This window comes from Urocampus carinirostris, chromosome 15, assembly GCF_059441175.1.
Source record: "Urocampus carinirostris isolate Australia breed hairy pipefish chromosome 15, RoL_Ucar_1.0, whole genome shotgun sequence".
Lineage (NCBI taxonomy): Eukaryota > Metazoa > Chordata > Actinopteri > Syngnathiformes > Syngnathidae > Urocampus > Urocampus carinirostris.
In genome coordinates, this window is record NC_142363.1 from 18,102,774 (window position 1) to 18,120,589 (window position 17,816).

General features: G+C 38.5%; 1 protein-coding gene across 5 annotated transcripts in view; it reads left to right on the forward strand.

The window, feature by feature from the left end:
- Positions 1-11,170, forward strand: part of esrrb (estrogen-related receptor beta) — a 67,912-nt gene extending 56,742 nt beyond the window's left edge. For all 5 annotated transcript variants that reach the window (XM_088355213.1, XM_088355215.1, XM_088355216.1 and 2 more), the window contains one exon: positions 4,122-11,170. In XM_088355213.1, the coding sequence (XP_088211339.1) occupies positions 4,122-4,366 (245 nt within the window). In that variant the 3' untranslated portion in view covers positions 4,367-11,170. The remainder of the gene's footprint in view (positions 1-4,121) is intronic.
- Positions 11,171-17,816: the final 6,646 nt, after the last annotated feature.

Genomic DNA, 17,816 nt, shown 5'->3' on the forward strand with positions numbered 1-17,816 from the left:
CCTGAACTGGTTGCCAGCCAATCGCAGGGCACACAGGGACAGACAACTCACTCGCTCATTCACACCTAGGGACAATTTGGACCGGTCAATTCACCTGAAATGCATGTTTTTGGAACGTGGGAGGAAACCGGAGTGCCCGGAGGAAACCCACGCAAGCACGGGGAGAACATATAAACTCCGCACAGGAAGTCTGGAGCTGGATTTGAACCCACGACAGGTTCCCATGACATGAACTGTGCCGCACAAGCGCTAACCACTGTGCTGCCGTCAACATAAATAAATATCATAAAACAAGCCTAACCTACGGAACTGATATGAACGTTCACCATATTGCTGCTTTGGGTACCCCTATCACAAAAACCTTGTGAAAGGCTGAGCGAACAAATAAGAATAATGGTGCTTTTCACATAGTTGGTAATCTTCCTTGTGCTTTGTAGCACTCGTTTTCAGTTGCTAGACAATATAGCAAAATCTAGTGGTCAAATATTACACAATGTCACTTAACTGTAATACTCCTTTGTACATTTCTTTCTCAGTTTGATTCAAATTTGATCGTGTGGAATTCTTTTCATAGTTTTTGTTCTGTATTAGTTTACAATGTCATTACACTTCCACTGTCGTAGGTGGCAGTTAAATTATCATTGTTAAAGTTTGCCGAAGGAGTTTCATCTATTTTTCAGTGTTTTATTCACTAGAAATGGACAAGTACTGATCAGCTATCAGTGTTGATACCTGCATTTTTTTAAAAGGAATCAGTACTTATGATGGCAGCCGATACTACTAGCTGTATTTTAGTGGACCTTTAACATACAGAAACGTTAAATTGTAAACTGCCAATAAATAAACTAAATACTAAGGGAAAATATTTTGAAGTTGTTCAAAAAATGAAAGAGGAATCGTACTAATGGCAATGATATCAATGCTCAAGATTTAGGCATTGAGTCAATCTATAATATTTACAATACAGCGGTACCTCTACTTACACATTGAATTCGTTCAGGAAGTAGTATTGTAACCTGAAACATTTGTAAGTAGAGACGTCTTTTGAATATAAATGCGCTTATTCGCTTCAAGTTTTTTTTTTATTATTAAAGAGCATCAGAACCTGAAAAAAATGAAATAAAAATATTCATTTACCTTTTAAGTATAACTTGAGACATGACGAGCATGTCAGGAGTCACACATACGCACCGCTTTGCCAGGTAGAACTCTGGGAGCGGCGAATGGCAGCGCTTACTGTGCTGTATTTTTGACTTTGTATCCTGAAAACGCCTTTGTAACTAGAGGCAATATTTTCCCAATCAGGAATTTTTAACCTGAAACTTTTGTTTGTAGAGGCATTAGTAAGTAGTGGTACAACTGTACAGTGGTTTAGTACATAAATTGTGCTACTGACAATTTTAAGGGTGAGTGGCCTGGGTGTTGGGAATGGGGTTTCATTCTATTTGTTTTGTTACAGACATACACATACTAGTATGGGTCTTGAAAAAGACCCTGTGGAGAAATCCCTGGAAAAAACAAGAAATAAGTTTTTCCCTTGAAACAAAACGGAGGTCGGCAGGAAAAATAATTGTGTCACATTCATCATCACAGACTTGCTTATGGGGCCCAATTCTCCAATGTCGCCCCTTTTTTTATCTCCCAATAATTGTCTGTCTTCCCCAAACGGGGTTTTTAATGCGTACTATTAGCGCACGATTCATGTCATTGTTACCGGGGAGGATAACATTGATTTTCAGTGCGGGTGGTCAAAGGCCGTTTTAATAAGCTGCACTACACTGCAAAGAGTTAGGAAGGAAATAAATAAAACAAAGCACTTGTTTTATTTTTTTATGATCCATCCTTTGTCCTGTCAGTGTTTGAAATATACTGATAACGCCTTTTCTACCTCACTTCACTGAGCACATAGCGCTTCATATCAATCATGAGCTTTAATTTCCAAAAAAGACCTTTACCTCTGGGCAGTTTTTATTTAACTATGGTGCCCATTTCTTTTGTATATAAATAGGACACTCTGGATAATTAAAGATCCAAATCGATTTTGAACTTACAAAATTCACACCTATTCTAAAAGATCCTTTCCGAAGCCCTCTTTTTTTATAGTTCAAAAAATTAGTCCTGCCGAAAGAGGGGGGAAACTAAAGAACAGCAACATGAATTAACCAACAGTGACTACGATGTAATCAGTGCATGATAGTCAAAACAACAATGTGAAGTAAAAGTCACACCAACCAACAGTGAGATAAAGATAAATAAATAGATAGATAAAATAAACAACCCTAGCATTCTGAGCAAACCTATTTGCAGGTTTCCAATAATAAAAACAGAACAAACAATTTACTGTAAATTCCAGACTACAAGCTGCTTTTTGACATTGCGGCTTACAACGCAATGCAGGGCTTCTACATTTTAATCAGCCATAAACAGGGAGGTTTCAGGGAGCGAAAGAGCACCACAGAACAAATTTTCAGTCAGTATTGGGGGACACAACATCAGTAACCTTCGTTTTGCTGATCATATTGCCTGATTGGAGTGAGACGAACAGGAACCCAGATCAGGTCAATTGCCTAGGACAAAGCATCAAGCTAGTACGGGATAGAAATCAGCAAAGGAAAAAACAAAAATAGAGTGCTAGAACCTGTCACCCAATTTAAATATATTGGAGCCATCTATCGGAAAAAGGGAAATCATGGCCAGGATAACTCCACAGCCGCACTTGCCAGATTTAATCCAATCTATAGGGACTAGAACATAGTAGTGAAATTAAAGATCAGACTAACGCAAGCGCTGGTTACCTCTATGTTCCTTTGACCTTGCGAGACATGGGCTCTCACAGCAAAACTGGAAAAAATAATCCAGGCCATGGAGATGCCACGCTTCTAGGCATCAGCTACATAGCCCGTGTTACAAACGTAACGCTGCACAACAACATCAGAGGGCACGTTGAACCCTACAAAGAACGGTTGTCATCCGACGGAAACTTCAGTGGTTTGGTCACGGCACAATATCATCAGGACTGACCAAGATAATTCTCCAGGGCACAGTCCCAGGGGGCAGGAGGAGAGAAAGACCGAAAACGAATTGGGCTGACAACATTAAGGAATGGACTGATGCCAACCTTGCCATGAATCAAGAAACAGGCTAGGGTCCGTCAACAGTGGCGAAAGCTGGCCATAGTTGTGTCCACATGATGCCCCGACGTTTCGTGAACTGTACATTGACGTTTTTTGTTGCACTCTTGCGTACAGTGGATGAGTAGATGAGCACCTCTTAACATGAGTAAATAAATATAAGTTTTATTTTCAACCAAAAGAGGCTACCACTAGAGACGGTTCTCACCGCCAGCACCAGCTGGTTCGAATTTGCGCATGCAAACTACTAAAGGCAAAAAATGAATAAAAATGATCCTGTAAAAAAATCATTTGTATGTACTTTCATCTAAAGTTACAATCTCTTTAATTTTAAGTGAGTTCTTGCGCATCATCAACAGTGTCTTGATTTCATACTGGTCAGTCTCAACCAATAGTTCCCCATATTAATTGTTGCAATTCCCCTTATTAAGCGAAAAACCTTGCAAACACATCGCAGCACCCGTTATACTTACAGCAGGACAGACTATGTAGAATATTGTGACTATATTTTTATCTACGATGACGTAGTCGTCTGCTACCAGTGCCGATCCGGATTAGAGATTAAATGGGCAAGATCTGTCTTTTTTTATTCATTTTTTTCACGTGTAATATTGGTTAGACGGCATAGACAATTTGGAATGAGAGGAATGCGATCTCAGTCCCTTCTGTATACTGTATATGGTATTGCCAATTTAACTAACATTGACTGCTGCACTAGTTGATTACGATTGACAGTTGGGTTACTTTTCTGTACTGGCCATTTCCCAGCGGATTTTTTCCTTAAGAAATGGATGTTCAGATTTTCAACTAAGTCTGTGGTGCTGCTTGTATTACAACACATTTTGTTCCTTCAATTCACAGATGCGGTTTTTAATCAGGTGCGCTCTGTAGTTCTGAATTTACTGTACTTATCATAGAAACAAAGAAATTATAAACAGTTGTTATTGTTCAAAAAACATAACCAATGATTTACTTCCACCTTTCTTCTAGACTCCATGCATATAGAGGACATGGAAGCAGTCCAGAAGCTGCAGGACGCTCTGCACGAAGCCCTGCAGGACTACGAGAGCAGCCAGCACCCTGAGGACCCGCGTCGGGCGGGGAAACTGCTCATGACCCTGCCCTTGCTGAGGCAGACGGCCACCAAGGCCGTGCAGCACTTTTATAGCATCAAGGTGCAAGGCAAGGTGCCCATGCACAAACTCTTCTTGGAGATGCTGGAGGCCAAGGTCTGATGCTTGCCGTGAGACTTTTCTGGATGCAAAATTTTAGAAAGGAAGAGGACTGCAACACTTGGACACAATTCAAAAAAAGGAACCAGAAGCAAACTTGGTTATTAATATATATAAGAATGATGACGATTCATGTAAAATATATATAGGAATGTACAGTAATAATTGCTTTTGTTAATCGTCAGTGGTCCCAGGCGTCCCCACAATAAGTGAGATTGGGGAGCTCTTTTATTGAATTTAATCTTGAAGACTAGTGAGGTGTCAATGGCAGCGCTTTGTGGACATGTTTATTATTAAAAGCTTGAGTGTACAGTTTAAAGTCGGTCAATATCGGTGGCAGTTAACCGGGAGGGAATAAACTGCTTAAATGTGAATTGTTAACAGCTTAAAAGGTTCTCAGACATGGACTACAGTTTCTCTCGGGAGTGTCAGGATCCTGATCCTTCTCACAGTGGAAGGCATGTTAACCAAACTAGCATTAGAAATTTCACTAGTCGTTAGTCTTCTTCTGTAGTCCAGCAATAAACGACAATGCGGGAATGCCAGGCTCCATTTTTATCATCTAATTCCGAAAAGTGAGGAGAAAATGTCATATATTTCCTTGTGTCTGGGGCAGATAATTTTGCTATGTTTTAAAATATTTGATGAATATTTTAGTTAAACATGAAAAACAATTCAAATGAGAAACATGATCTGTAATGAGCCAGGTCAGATTATTATAACGTATTAATTTTCTGTTTTTACTTATAAGTACGATACAATGGAAAAGTACTGTACTTATATTGATAATGGTCAAATATGTATTAGTTAAAATATGTGTTTTGTAGCTATTTAGGTTTAACTTCGAAGCTTTTGGGAGGCTAGGAATGCATTCATTGGTCTTTGATTAATTCGTATGGGGAAAATGTGCTCACTGTATGAGCAAGTCTAAATGCGAGCACAATCCGGAAACATTCATCTCGTATGTAGAGGTAGCAATGTATTTAAAAAAAAAAAAGGCAGATTTTGTTACAAACATAAGTTTTAAAAACATACAAATATTATTTAAAATGAGCAAAATTATCTGCCAGTGGAATAATCACTTATTTTTGCACAGTGCTTATTTCCATCTGGGAATGATTAGGGATGTATCGATATCTAAACTATTAAAAAAAAAAAAAAAAAAAAGCTCACAGTTTAAGAAAAAAAATGTTTTTTTCTTGGGAATATGTGGAAAATAATTATTCGTACGACTGATTTATAATAGTCATAACTGCCTCAGTGTCCAAACATTCCTATCTAAAATTAAACCGCTCTAAAACAAGACAACAGAGGGTGCTCAAATTCTAACTGATGGTCTGCTTATAAAAGATAGTCAGATATTGCCGTCATTGTTACATCCCTAACCATGAGATGACACCACCGGAATATAGAGTATACCATTGAAACTCAGTCCACTGTCAACATTTGCTTCGATTATTCATCTTCGAAAGAATCCTCCTCCCAAAGACATATCCCCGTTCCTCCTGTCAGTCAAAATCGGGCCCCGGAACAGGTTTTTTTTTTAAGTCGACGGGGGTTTATAGGTGAAAGCTGATCATGAGTATCAAAGGCTTTCTCCAGAGTGGCACTAGTCCAGGAGATTCCATGTTCAAACAATCAGAGGCCCATATGTCAAAGCGCTCTATTTTGGAAGCCTTTAAGCTGGCGGCGGAGTCATCCCACACACTGGGAGCAAGGTGGCCAGCATCTGCTCCCACCATCTTAGACATCCTTCCCGCTTTAAATAGCCGTGTCGGCCTTTTTAGAACCTGGACCGGACAGAGGTAAACGGCAGGTGCAGAGGCGCTTCGCCACAGCTTTATATATAAAGCGGCAGGGGGTTGTTGTGCAGGCACGTGAAACGCGTTTCCACCATCGTGTTGACACGCCGGCCAGCGGCGGAGACTGAAATGTTTTTTCCCCTACATGTTGAGCGCATAGAGGTGGCAGTAAACTGATATGTGCACACGCTACTTGCATCTTCCACAACTCACAAGTTGCCAGGTCAATCTTGCCCCTCTTCATGGCCATTTATCATACCACGCACACTTTCAGGACCAAGTGTGCCTGTCCACCCTGATGGCAAAAATAAATACAACAGAACACATGATGAGCAAAATTCAATTTGCTTCAGGGGTGTCCAAACTTTCTCACTGCTCGGCACCATAAAAAAAAATACCGCTTTTAAATCTTAACACCACTAAAATAGGAAGCAATTATTTATTGTATATATTTTGTTCTGATAAAAGCTAAAAATTACGTTTGAACTTTACCCAAATAGTGCACTTTTAAATCAATCCCTGCAGAAAAACAGCAACCAAATGTCTAAAACGAAAACCAATAAGCTCACCATATTTAAAAAGTTAGAGTATTATTTAGCGCCTCCTAGTGGTAAATAAAATTTAAAAAGCTTGCTACTCCCAAAAACCTTGTGAAAACTGTGCAAAAAGTAAGTAAACTGGAGCGGGTTGGTCATTGAGTCTCCGTCGTTTTTATTCTTGTGCTTTTTAGCACTTATTTTAGTTGCGTAAGAAAACAGCAACGTCAAACTGTCAAACAACACACACCTTTAAAACAGTTTAATTAGGAACATCAGTGATCTGACATACATTTTGAAAAATGAAGTTTTTGATTCAAAAGTGTCGCTGTTTATTAGTAGGGATGTTATAATATCCCAAAATAACCACAACACCATGGATAGGTCGTTGGTACACAACTGTATTTTGGATTACAATTATTTTTAAATATTTTAACATGACAGCCGTGACAAAAAACAAAAGCTGGATTATGCAATCTCACATCATGGTCATGTATCATTGCTATTTGGTGAAAGAGATGCAAAAGACTGAAAAATAATTTGAGTACTACTTGAAAGCACCATTTTTAAGTCGAAAGCTGTTCTTAGTCAAAAGACCACACACATCCAACTTGATGTTACTGCAAGTGTCCAGCAAATAGCACTAATGCACCATAAATAACCAGGGAGCAATCAACATTGTCAATACAAAATCAAGCATCGCTTGATTTTTTTGTATTTTATAATTTGTTATAAACTGAAGAAGTAAACTACAAAAAATTCGTAGTACATGATGATAAACTGCTTGATTAAACTAACCACCAGAGGACGAGAGAAGTCCTCAAAATGACTTCCTTTCGCCTTCTTAACTAATGTGATGCATTAAATATGACAACAAGTTTGAATATCACAACATTTACATTATCAATACATCCGTGTTAATGAGATGCCGCAGACCTTCTGAAAAATAAACTGTGGCTTGCAAAGGGCCCCTGAGCAATAGTTTGGACACCAATGAATGTCTTTTTCTTCGGACAGTTTTTTTCTTGTAGCTAGTAGGCGTTTAATAATGCTCGATTGTTGCAAATTCTAATGCCATGTTGCAAATTTAATCCAGCAACAACAACAAAAAACATACTCAAAAAAAAAAAATCCCAAAGAACAACTTCCCGATTTCTCACATGTACAAGAAAAAATTGTTCACAGGAAACCTGGCACAACCTCTGAGCTGTCAAAGGTGTGTGCAATGGTTTCCATCACTTATTCACTACTCCCATACGTTTACATGGATTGTAAATCCAAGCTGGACGTAGAGCGCCCCCGCTGGCCGGCTGCTACCTCGTGACACCACATCCCAGCAACTGGTTCTGGTGTGCGGCACAACATAGCTATGCAAGAAACAAAGTGTCAGCATGAGCCATAGGGGAACGGCAAGCCAACAATGTGTCACGACAAGGTGTGATCCCAGCTGGGGGAAAAGATCTTAGGCCCTCTTTAGCTCAGAGTCCATTACAGCATGTGCGAGCTCCCGTCCGGCCCGACTCACTTGTGCGCGTTTATACGTGGCAGCGCTGCTAGAAAATTACGATACTTTGATCAGTTTCAACAGTTGAGACTTTTACGGGAGGAATGGTAGCCACCGCTTATCCTGGATTTGCACCATGCAAACTATCGTAGTGCGACAATGAGGGCGCTACATTTATATATCATATGGTATATTTGTAGCGGGAAAAGCTTTAAATTAGTGGCTCTAAAAATGACACTCTGGACTGCCGCAGGTAGTGTAAAGAGAATCTGGTTCATTTGTTTGGAGCGCAAACAGACTATGGGATGGCAAGAAGGATAAATGAGGTACATAGGTATATTTCGGACACTGTAATTATCATCTGGTCTTTCTGAAAATAACGACAATACCGATCGTCTTATGACGAAAACAAATGGGCCCGCTTCCGTTTACAGAGAACAAATAACTCATTTTAGTTAATCTAGTCTCATGTTCATGCCTAAATAGGACCAATCCTGCCATATGTAGAAATAAACGAATAAAAAAAAAAAATAATATATGAGATAACAATAAACACGTAAATTACGTAATACCCAAACATCGAATCTATCTAAAGATTTGTGTGTGTATGCAACTTATAGGCTCCGAAACAGCTGAAACGTTTTTTGTGAAAATATATATACATTTATACTCTGCAAGCATCTTTAGCTAGTTTTCGTGTCTAGGCACCAACAAAATCGTTAAACATCTGCCTCTCGTGTCCAAGCAGTTTTGGAGCTGCATGCTGCTCTTTGGCCCTCCCTGGTGGCTCAATGGCGCGTTTTCAACAAACCACGGCCCAACAACCGCACCCAGGTGGAAATGACCTGAAACCCAAAGTCATTATGCTTGCACGACAAATGTAAGATAGTCATGCATTTTGTCATTTGGTTTGTCACAGAAAAATGTTATTCAAATGAGTGGGCAGGTCAAACCTGGCGTAGATCTTTACCTATTAGTTGATCGACACGAGCACCGATCGACTGCAATGCCTTTCTTCCCTCAGGATGTGAGACGCAAGACATAAGTAGCCGATTCCCTCATCCCTTTATCAACCAATAGGTTAAATCCTCATCCAGGTTTAACTGGACCGCCTCCTCATTTGAATAACATTTTGTTATCACAACTTAAACAAAATACACAAAACAATACTTGATTAATTAAAAAAGTAAAATAAATGAGAAAATGCAAAAATGAATACATTGTAAAAATGTCATGTAAGTAGGTATTAAATGATTACATGTGATGAGTTCAGTAGACCAGTGTGCCAGGGCACACTAGCGTGCCGTGAGACCTTGTCTAGTGTGCCGCAAGGAACTGACCAGTTTTATCTTTGTGAAAAAAGCATGCCGCTGTTTAGTAACTTTGATTTCGTCAGGTCATCAGCCGAGTAACTAACTAGCATCCATATCAATAGGTGGCAGTATATTGCCGTTTTTTTTTTTAATTCCTTTTATATACTAATAATATGCTCATGTGGTAGTAAATGGAAATATATTTGATAACTTCTATAATTTTAAATAAAAATAGTTTAAACTTTAGTAGACACTCAAAATAGGGAGAAGGCAGCACTGGATTTTGAACAACGAAAACAGGGAAAGAACCCTTCAAATAAGGAAGATGTCTTGCTCTAAAAGGCTGCATGGTCCTTTCTTTTTATTATAGTTTTGCATAGATAAGATCAATAATACATCAAATAATGTAAAACATTTGCAAACGTGATATTGCCAATTCATTTTTTATTATTATTTCATTTTTTTATTTTATAAAAGAAAAGAAATATGGTAGTAAAAGAAATCTAGTATTTTTGTTATGTTTAAAAAAAATAAAAATTCCAAAACGACAGCAATATATACACCGAAATGAAAAATAACCTGTATTAACTCCTGAGCCACGGTAAGCGCAGAAAATTAGGAAAAAACCTACTGTCATTTTTATGCAATATGATTATTTGAACTAAAAAAAATAAAAAAACAACAATAACATGAAACTAGTTCCGGGATTCATTTTTTAAACAAGGACTGTGTGCCTTGAGATTTCTAATGAAAAAATGTGTGCCTTAGCACAAAAAAGGTTGGAAAACACTGCAGTAGCCACTCAGATTAAGGAGAGAAGACATCAATGTATTTAACAGAATAAGAAAGTCAAACATCTAAAGACCCTCCCTTGAGGCTTTTATGTTGATAACATCTAAGTTACAAAAGCAGATCTGCCGTAAAGGGTGTGTCATTCCAAAGAACAGCAACATGATTGGCTGATAGTGACAACAATGTAAACAGTTCATAGTAATCAAATCAACCAACAACATTTTTTGATACTACTCAAAATAACAAACAGGCATCCTATAAAATCTCCGTTGCAGGTTTCCAGTATTAAAAACAGAACCTATTTGTAGGTATTTACTCATTCATTTACAGTATACATATGGTGGGATTGGTCCTCTTTACAGAACTATTGCGATCAACATCCTTTTTAACTCTTTCACAGCATGAATAAATATTTGACGTCTCTAGTTGTCAATGGCCACTTTGTCAAATTGCCGGCTACGAAAATAGAGCCCTGCGAGTCTCCCCATACAACACTTTTGGACGATACTGCGCTCCGAGCATGCTTCTACTTGGGGGAATTTTCTACTGCTAATTAAGTAAAATCAGGAAACACTTCCTATCAATCACCTGTATATCACTTTAACAACTTTATTTCAATTCCTCCACCGGAAAGAAACTTTTGTGCTTATTTTAATAAAATGATTCAAGGAAATCTTTTTTAAGAAAGAAAATGTTTGTAGTGGATGATTAGGCAGCAACAATAAAGGTTCATTTATTTCTGTTCACCTTGTAACGCAACACTGTTTCATGTCTTATAGTAGTAAGTGTGTAAATATCTCAAGCTCCATTGCAGCCGGTTGCCATTGAAAATAAAGTATGCAGCGCCCTGCTGGCTACTACCTCATTATCATACTGTTACTATTTCTCATTCAACACACGTTGAACATCTTAACATGTCTGTGACCAATCCTGAGCCATCGGTGTTATTTGTTTTTCTCTTCTTCACCATCAGCGCTCCCGCCAAATATATTTGGAAATGTAATTACCGAGCGTCCCGTTCATTGTTCGCTGGTCTGTTTGTAAAGGTAACGCATGCTTCACGTCCATTTTGATCGTCGATGGGTGAGACCTTCCAACACTGACCCCGCCCCCTATGGCCACGCCCACCCACGATGCGAGTATGCGTGAGTGTTTATGGTGTGAAATATATCATTTGCGATGGTGTACGTTTGTTATTTCTGGTCATTCGGTCGCCGGTGTCTGTGTCCAATTTTTGATTTTCAACTTGGTAAGGGATCAATGGATTAAATATTCCCTGAAATCCGACATTTGTTTGTATTCTAATTTGATATATTACGAGTAAACGAGTTACATATAATGTCTGTCTGAGGAGGTGCAAGTGTTTGTAATTTTGAAAAAAAAAAGTACCGCAAAATCCGGACTATAGAGCGCAACTTTATATTTATTATAAGCCGCACCCACCACATTTTAAGAGGATAACCGATTTTGTACTTACACAAGCCGCACCTGTATATAAGCCGCATGCGCCCACATTAAAACGTGTAACACAATCACAAATTTAGCCCAAACCCGGCTTTGAATCCCGCGATTGTAACTGAATATATAGTACACAGTCCAAAACTCACAGCCGGCAAAATAATCAGAATTTGATACCGGTACTTAAAATTTGATGCAAACCTGCAGAGTCCGGGTTCCGTTGCAAATAATCCAAGGGAAAAAAATGTATAGTTCCAAAGGTAAGGGTGGGGAAAATATATATCCACTATTGTCCGCTGCGTCCACAAACACGTTTCACCTTCACTCCACTTCTTATCAGCCCCCGTTTTTGATTAGCCCGTGGAAAATATATCAGAATAAGTCTCTAAAATAAATACATTACAAAAATATACAGTTGCAAATACATATTATACATGGTTACACATATTTACAAAGAAAGATGGTACACCGAGAGAGTTTAACTTTCATCCCAAACCGTGCCTGTGAAGGGAAGCAAAACGCTACTAGCAACACGCTCGCAACACAGGTAACAGGTCTGTTAATAAAAATATACGGTACTTTTGGAAATCAAGACAAACCGACCTGATCTTCCTCCTTATAACTGACGTCATCGAAGTCGTTCTCCCCAGTATGGGAGAGAGACTTTGTCATATAGACGTTATTCCATGCTCCCTTATTTAAAAACACGTTAGTAGTACACTCGCAAAGCAAGGTTACCGTGCAGTAACACTGTTCCCTTTTTTATCGGACTGCTCGATTGCATTTAGCTTGAAAGCTGCGTCATGTGCCTTGCTTATTGCAATTTACATGGTGAGGATATGTCCACGCTAATTTAAACGCATATATTCCTCCGGTCTAAATCTTACCTTTTCTACTCGAGCGCCACATCACTGAATAAGCCGCAGGGTTGAATGTTTGGGAAACAAGTAGAGGCTTATAGTCCGGAATTTACGGTAATTAAGTTGGGTTATTATGTTGGTCACAAATAGTTAATCAGAATTTGTTGCGCTCTAACACATCAGATAAAAAAGATGTTTGATTTTATTTTAATTTATATTTTCCCTAAAAAACATATATAATTGCATATGAGCCAAATTTACAACTATGAGATACGATTTACACAAAGAACGTACTCTCAGACTCCATCCTCTCACTCCCCATTCATCCGATATTTTCTTCTTGTTCAATACGCGCCTTCCTATTTGTGTGCGAAAGAGACCACAACTCATTTTATTGTGATTTAGTGTGTTTTCTTCACCTTTTTTGACAGGGTCTCAAAGTTAGTAATAAGGGAACATGGTAAACCGTGTCAACAACATTTGAGTCAAGGAAGGAAATGAAATATTAAGCGTCTTTGAGCATAGTTTTGCTTTAATGGTACAGTAACTGGTTTAAAAGTTTTATTTTCATCTTTATCCTTGGTATATTTATCTTTATTATCTATACTTTAAACAACTAATGTTGTCCAAGTACATAATTCACTATTAATATTTTGGGTATGTGGCAATTTTAGGGGGTCGGTTTATACTTAATGTAGGCTTGAATGTAAGTGCGTACGGTAGTTGTTTACTAGTTTGTGAAAATCTTAAAAAGGTTTTACTATTTTAAGTGAAAGAAAATTGTGACCAAAATAGTTACTTTTAATGAGAGCCCTAAAGTATGTTTTACATCTTTAAGACAAAGAAAAATTCAAGTGTGACCTAAACAGTATTAAATTTAAACTTTACAAAAATATGAACTTGTAAGATTTACTTTTTTCCTGCATCAGATAAATGTTGTTTTTATGATACACAACGGTTATCTACAATAATTGAGATTTTCTTAAAAAATAAAAAATAAATAGTGTTGAGAAAGTGACATTTTTAGGATTTAAACAATTTCTATATCAACGGGTATTTAAAAAAAATCATTTGGTAAAACCAAAGTACCACGCAATTCTAAATTGAATTAGAATGAGAATACAGTAATTGAATAAAACAATAGAAAATGTTCGCAAAAAGGATTTAGACAGGGCACTTTAAAATAAACACGTACTGGAAAAAAAAAGACCTAAGAAAAAAAGAATGTCTAAAAACTATTTACCAGTTAATTACCTTAAAACAAAATGTCAAATGCCTTTAGTGCCTTAATTATATATATATATATATATATATATATATACTGCGATTGGCTGGCAACCAGTTCAGGGTGTCCCCTGCCCACTGCCCGATGACTGCTGGGATGGGCTCCAGCACCCCCGCGACCCTACTGAGGATAAGCGGTGCAGCTGATGAGATGAGATATATATATATATACACACACACACACACACACACACACACCGGAGCGATATCCCCCAAGTGCAGGGGTGTCAAACTCAATTATACAGAGGGCCAGAACTCAAACCACACCTTTGGTCCGGGCCGAACAGGATAACTATTTATTGAATACACTTTCCTTCAAAAAAAAAAAAAAAACTTATATATGAATTTAAAAGAGTCGGGAATATTATTCCAGAATAAACAAATTTAAACATTAAATGGATTAAAAATCGTTGCTCTCCATAAAAATATCTCCTGTCAAAACTATAAAAATGAAAAACGGAAAATATAAATAAAATTTGTGCTTTTCACTTTGGGAATTTGCTTTAGTGAAAAACATCTTCATATTCTTCTTTAACTCTTCAACTTTCTGTATCTTTTCTCTGGATTCAAGCTTTTTCAACTTACTCTGAAGTTTTGTCTTGTAGTGCCGTTTTACATAAAATTCCTTAATGACGGCCACAAAATCTGCACAAATAAGACACACGGGTTTACCGGCAATGTCAGTTAACATCATTTTCTTGGCCATTGTGGTTTTTAGTATCCGAGTATAATTTGAAAGTTATCAGGGTTTTCACGGAACCGGGCCATTATAGTAGATGTATATGAAAGGATTTCGCGGGCCGGATGTGGCTCGTGGGCTGTGAGTTTGACACCTATGCCCTATTGGTAGGAGGCTAGAGTCAAGAACACATTCACATTTTTGACTCTTTCTGGGAGATTGATACAGAGGAGGGGATTCCCAGCCCCCTCGCTCAACCCGACTGATGTGTTTTGGGAGTCATTAGCTGACCAAACCCCCCAATTCCAAAACCTAATGCCGAGCGCCAAGCAGGGAGGCATCGGGTACCAACGTTGTAAGTCTTAGGTATGACCCGGCCGAGGCTCGAACCATCAACCTCCCAGTCTCGGGGCGAGCGCTCTACTTCCAGTGCCATAATTACAAAAATATGACTTTTTTTCTTCATATAAATTGGAAAATGGATGTAAACAAAAGAAGTTCATGTTCAATCCAGCAATCCCTTAAATCAGGTTTCTTTGCTAACTAATGAATTAAATGAATTAAAGTCCATTACTCGCTGAAGGTGCAAGGACCCCCAAAATATTGACCCCTCAACACGTAATGCACTTCAATTCTTTTCACCGTCATCGTGTGCAGCCATTCTTCTCCGCTGTGTTAATCAAGCAGCAGATGAGAACAAAAAAAAAGCATCCCGAAGCGCATCCCCTAAGACCGAAGACAGGTAAGTGGCAACAGTGGCTTTTATTGCCACGGCACCGAAGGCCATCAGCCGGCGTGCCAAATGCATCCGTCACAGGAAACGGGCACACACACACGTTAGCTGTGATGACGGTGGCGGGCGGGGGGGCTTACGTTATTCCTGCACGTTGATATTCCAGGGACTTCAAGTATTCCCCTTTCTATATCATGATATGAGCCAATTTCCTTTTTTGAAACATGTCTCGCTTGGCAATTAGTGGTAATAATCCTCAACATGGAAATGTCAGGGGTAGTTTACAGAGGAGGCCAGAGACAATACAGTTTCCTGTTTGTGAAATGTTTCCAGTATCAGCCTGTCAAAAACTGGGTTAATGAAACGGGTTCATGAACATTATTACCATAAATTACGGACTATAGAGCGCACCTGATTATAAGCCGCACCCACCACATTTCGGGAGGAAAACCGATTTTGTACATACACACGCCGCACCTGTGTATTAGCCGCATGCGCCCACATTGAAAATACGCAATACAAACACGAAATTAACTCATACCCAATACAGTCCAACAAACACAGCCGGCAAATTGAACGGAACATGTTACCGATACTTAAAATTTAATGCAGACCTGCAGAGTCCAAGTGCCCGTTGAAAGTAATCCAAGGAAAAAAGTGTATATTTCCAAAGGTACGGGTGGGAAAAATATATATCCACTATTGTTGGACGCGTCCACAAACACGGCTCACCTTTACTCCACTTCCCGTCATCCCGCGTTTGCCCCGCCCCTTCTTTCTCAGTTGCTCGTTCAAAACATATCAGAATAAGTTTCTAAAATAAATGCATTACAAAAATATACATAAGCAAATACATACATTATACATGGTTACACAAATTTACAAAGAAAGACGGTACACCGAGAGAGTTTTCAAAGCTTTAATAATAATATTATGACTTTCATCCCAAACCGTGCATGTGAAGGGTAGCAAAACGCTACCAGAAACACGCTCGCAACACAGTAAACAGCTCTGTTAAAAAAACATACCGTGCTTGTTGTAAGCACGGTAAACCGTCCTCATCTTCCTCCTTATAACTGACGTTATCAAAGTCGTCTTCCTTCAGTATGGGAAAGAGACTTTGTCATATAAACGTCGTCCCACGCTCTCCCTTTCATCAAAAAACACGTTAATGTCACGTTCGCAAATTAAAGTTGACGTGCGGTAGCTCTGTTTCCTTCTATATCAGACTGCTCGATTGCGTTTAGCTTGGGAGTTGTGTCATGTGCCTGCACAAGCTAAGAGGTTGCAGTCTAAATCTTACCTTTTGTACTCGAGCGCCGCTGGCGGCCGTTAGAAAAATTACTTAAATTGGCCGCATCACTGAATAAGCCGCAGGGTTGAAAGTTTGGGAAAAAAGTAACGGCTTATAGTCCGGAATTCACGGCATTTGCTGGGTGATCACCCATCTTATCTCAAGACCTCAATTTTGAGGGAGATAAAATTAGAAAGAGAATAAATGGTTATAATACATTTTAAAGATTTTTTTAAACTTTACAATTTCTGGTTTTTCCCTTTCAAAATCACTGTGTATTACTCATATAATTAGCATGTAGCGTAATACTTTGCTCAACGTGTGCGGATGCAGAGTGAGACACGCAATTCTCTTGCCTCATGGCAGAGGGCAATAGCGAATCTAATGATTCTGATTTAGTGTATACCTCAAGCCCAAACAATATAGCAAGCTAACAGCAAGTGAGGCCACCCACTAATTTCTCATTTCATGGACGTTTTTTTTCATAATGAAGGATTACCATCTACTGATGCTTTTCTTTTTTCCTCAAAAAGAGCAGTGCATGGACTTCATTTAGAAGGTAAGAAAATAAAATGTTTTCTTTCTATGTTACAGTTTACTGACGATTCCCTACTACTACCATTTTTTTTCCATCTTTACCAAAACGGTAAAGATGGAAAAAAAAAATTGCGATGTAAAAAGAAAATTTGATTTTGTATTGTGAGCACCTTTTTCCGAATACAGGACATTACTGTAGTGCTTCTTTCCGGCGTGAGGCGCTGTGAGTGGTCACCCTGCATCCACCCCCAACAAGAAATCCGGCTTCAACTTTCTAGTTCGTGTGTATATAGTACACACTGCACTGTATCTCTAGCACGCTAAAACTTTGACATTTTTACGGTTTAATATCTCGTGCATCCATTCAATGTGGTTGGTTTGAAGTGTAAAGAAGAGGCGAGACGTTTCTTTTGAAATTGAAGTGAAATAAGAAAGCTTGATGCGGTTGAGAAAATGGTTGGATCACTTTTTACCACGGAGGAGGAAGTCGCCTAACTCTTGAAGCTCATCTTCCAAAAGTAAGTTAAACTTCACTTTATTTATCTGTATAGGGCATATTATTTTATGAACTGTTTAACTTTTAGTACAAAACAATACAGGTCACTTATTCAAGCCTTAAACATATAAACCTTGAACATAAAAAGATATAGCACTGAAGCAA